Source organism: Nematolebias whitei, chromosome 5 (assembly GCF_014905685.2).
Source record: "Nematolebias whitei isolate Nwh7 chromosome 5, NemWhi1, whole genome shotgun sequence".
NCBI classification, from domain to species: Eukaryota; Metazoa; Chordata; class Actinopteri; order Cyprinodontiformes; family Rivulidae; genus Nematolebias; species Nematolebias whitei.
In genome coordinates this window covers 1598161-1601362 of record NC_056502.1, presented here as the reverse complement: position 1 = coordinate 1601362, position 3202 = coordinate 1598161, and the positions used below count along the sequence as shown (strand labels likewise).

The following is a 3202-nucleotide window of genomic DNA, read 5'->3' as shown; positions in this document are numbered from 1 at the left end:
ATGCTTTTGTGGACTACAAGTCTGATGAATAAAGTAATCAATCAATCAATATATATATATTACATATATTACATATATATATATGTAATATATATATATATGTAATATATATATGTAATATATATATATATATATTACATATATTACACAGACATTTACCGTATATTAAAGTATTTAAATATGCATGTATATAATACATACACATACATTACAGTACATGCTTACACAATACATATATACATCTACATAACATCTCCATAAGCTTTTATAATTTTATATTTTAAGGCTCTTTTAAAAGACGGGGCTTCGGGGTACAGATCCCCCATGATAAACGAAGGACTACTGTATTTCCAAAAGAGGGAGGAGCATAGAGTGACCTATAAGAGTGGAGGAAGGAGTACGCAGGTCGACTACATCCTGTGCAGAAGAGGAAACCTGAGGGAGATTGGAGACTGTAAGGTTGTGGCAGGAGAGAGCGTACGATGAGTTGTTTGTGAGGCTGGACACTAAAGAGGACGAGAAGGACTTGTACCAACTGGTGAGACAGAGAGATCAGGCTGGAAAGGATGTGCAGCTTGTTAAAGATAGGGATGTTAATGTTCTAAGTGAGGAGAGTGTGACGGGAAGATGGAAGGAGTACTTTGAGGAGCTAATGAATGAAAGCAAAAGAAGAGTAGAGGTCATAGAAACTGTGGACCAGGAAGTGGTAAAGATTAGTGAGGGTGAAGTCCAGAAAGCTCTGAAGAGAATGAAGAAGGGAAAGGCAGTAGGACCTGATGACCAGTGGAGGTTTGGAAATGTCTTGGAGAGATGGCAGTGAGGTTTTAACTCAAATATTCAGTGGCATATTTGAGGGTGAGAAAATGTCTGAGGAATGGAGAAGAAGTGCTGGTGGCCATTTTTAAGAACAAGGGTGATGTACAGAGTTGCAGTTTTTATTATTTATTTTTGGCGGGGTTTATTAAACACTGAATGTTTCTTGCAGCTAAATTATGTTTTTATTGTGGTGAAGAATGAGTGAGGAGATGAAGACCTGAAGTGTGCAGGTCCAGATCTTCCTCCATTAGCCTGCAGAGGTGGAACTCCACCTGCAGGGGGCACGCCAACACCGCCTTATATCATCCAAAGATCGCCCAGACCGGACAGATGGGTCACTCATTTCACTGGATAAAATCTTCATCACATTTCACTGTTAAAAAATTGTTAGAATAGAAACCACTTAAATTCACACTATGTAAATTATGTTTTATTGCAATAAATGTAAATCTATAAGTAAGTATACAAAATAATTGTTAAATGTATTTATAGCTTCTAGTTTTTAAATTACTCCCATTTACTCCAAGTTTGTTGTCAGATTGTAGTTAAATGTATCTTCTGTTCTTCATGCAAGACAAGAAGCTCCTGCTCATCATCATCAGGCCAGGACTCTGAGGTCTACACTCATCTCCAGGTCAGAGGTCACTCTTTCAGGGATGAAGATGTTCACATCCTGGACAGAGAGGAACGATGGTTTGAGAGAGGAGTAAAGGAGGCCATCTTTGTGAAAAGAAACCGTCCATCATTAAACAGGGGTGGAGCCTCCAGGTTCAACTGTCCCCCTCTTACAATGCTGTGATTGCTAGTATCACTCAGCCCTCTGTGAACAGTAAACAGCCATCAGGTGCTAATGATCCATTGTTAGGCTGATGGTCCTTCTTGAGCATGTGATCAGCTGGTTCTGGTTGTCAGCAGCAAAACTGGTTGATCCACTCTGAGAAGGTGCTATTTAAGAGACTGAGCTGAATACAGCACCTCAGACTGAGGAAGTCCTCAGGATGAGAGACGAAACATTTTCACAAGAAGAATCCGTCCAGACAACCTGACTTTTTTAGATTTATCTACCTGGATCATTGAGCATCAGGACAAGCAGATTTATTAATATTTCACCTGAAAATCTCTAAAAATAAAGACATTAAACCATAAAATGAACAAACACCCGCGACTGGATCCCAAACTGAGTCAATATGAAGGAAAGTGCGACCCCAAACAGCCACATTCAACTTAAACTACTTGCCACACACATAAAACTACAACAGAAGGAAACGGTCTTCAGAACATAGCTCAGAGTGAGACATCTTCTTTCCCGCTGATCTTTGCTTAGAATCGTTCCACTACGTCAAGTTGTCCGGTCCGCTCGGTGAAGATGTCTGCGACGGGCTCAGGCGGGCCGGGACCCGGACCCAGCTCAGGGACCGGGTCCGGGACGTCCAACCCGCGGAAGTTCAGCGAGAAGATCGCGCTGCACACACAGCGGCAGGCCGAGGAGACGGCCGCCTTCCAGGAGGTCATGATGGACATCAGCTCCACCAGGGTGAGCGCGACACGGCGGCCGGAGCGCGAGAGGCCTCTGCGGGGCTCCCGAGAACCGTGCGCACCGTGCGTGAGTGGCCCTCCGCCTGGGCACGGCGGGTTTACCGTCAGCTGGAGGCCGGAACCCGCAGACACGGTGGTGTCGCGTTCAGTGGAGGCGGTTCGGTGTTCGCTTCCGTCGCTCCTTAGCTCCCGTTAGCTCCGAGGCTAACTCCGCTTGTTTACCGTGACAGGAGCGGCTCTGTCGGGCTGCTGCAGCCGGGCAGGAGCCGCCGAGCTCCGGGGAGAGGGCTGGCTCATCCCGGGGCGTCGGTGTTAGCAAAATATTTACTTTGTACACTTTCATGGGTCGGAGCTTAACGTTAGAAGAGAGGCAGGAACAGACCTGAGACCAGAACCACCTGGTCCAAACAGACCTGAGACCAGAACCACCTGGTCCAAACAGACCTGAGACCAGAACCACCTGGTCCAAACAACAGACCTGAGACCAGAACCACCTGGTCCAAACAACAGACCTGAGACCAGAACCACCTGGTCCAAACAGACCAGAGACCAGAACCACCTGGTCCAAACAGACCAGAACCACCTGGTCCAAACAGACCTGAACCACCTGGTCCAGTCCAAACAGACCAGAACCACCTGGTCCAAACAACAGACCTGAGACCAGAACCACCTGGTCCAAACAACAGACCAGAGGCCAGAACCACCTGGTCCAAACAGACCAGAGGCCAGAACCACCTGGTCCAAACAGACCTGAGACCAGAACCACCTGGTCCAAACAACAGACCTGAGACCAGAACCACCTAGTCCAAACAACAGACCTGAGACCAGAACCACCTAGTCCAAACAACAG

General features: G+C 46.3%; 1 protein-coding gene across 1 annotated transcript in view; it reads left to right on the top strand.

The window, feature by feature from the left end:
- Nucleotides 1-2153: 2153 nt before the first annotated feature.
- The window catches only part of LOC119409778 (CREB-regulated transcription coactivator 2), a gene marked incomplete in the record, with an annotated part of 35578 nt that continues 34529 nt past the window's right edge, over nt 2154-3202 (top strand). The window contains 1 exon segment of the mRNA XM_037676677.1: nt 2154-2350. Coding sequence (XP_037532605.1) covers nt 2183-2350 — 168 coding nt within the window.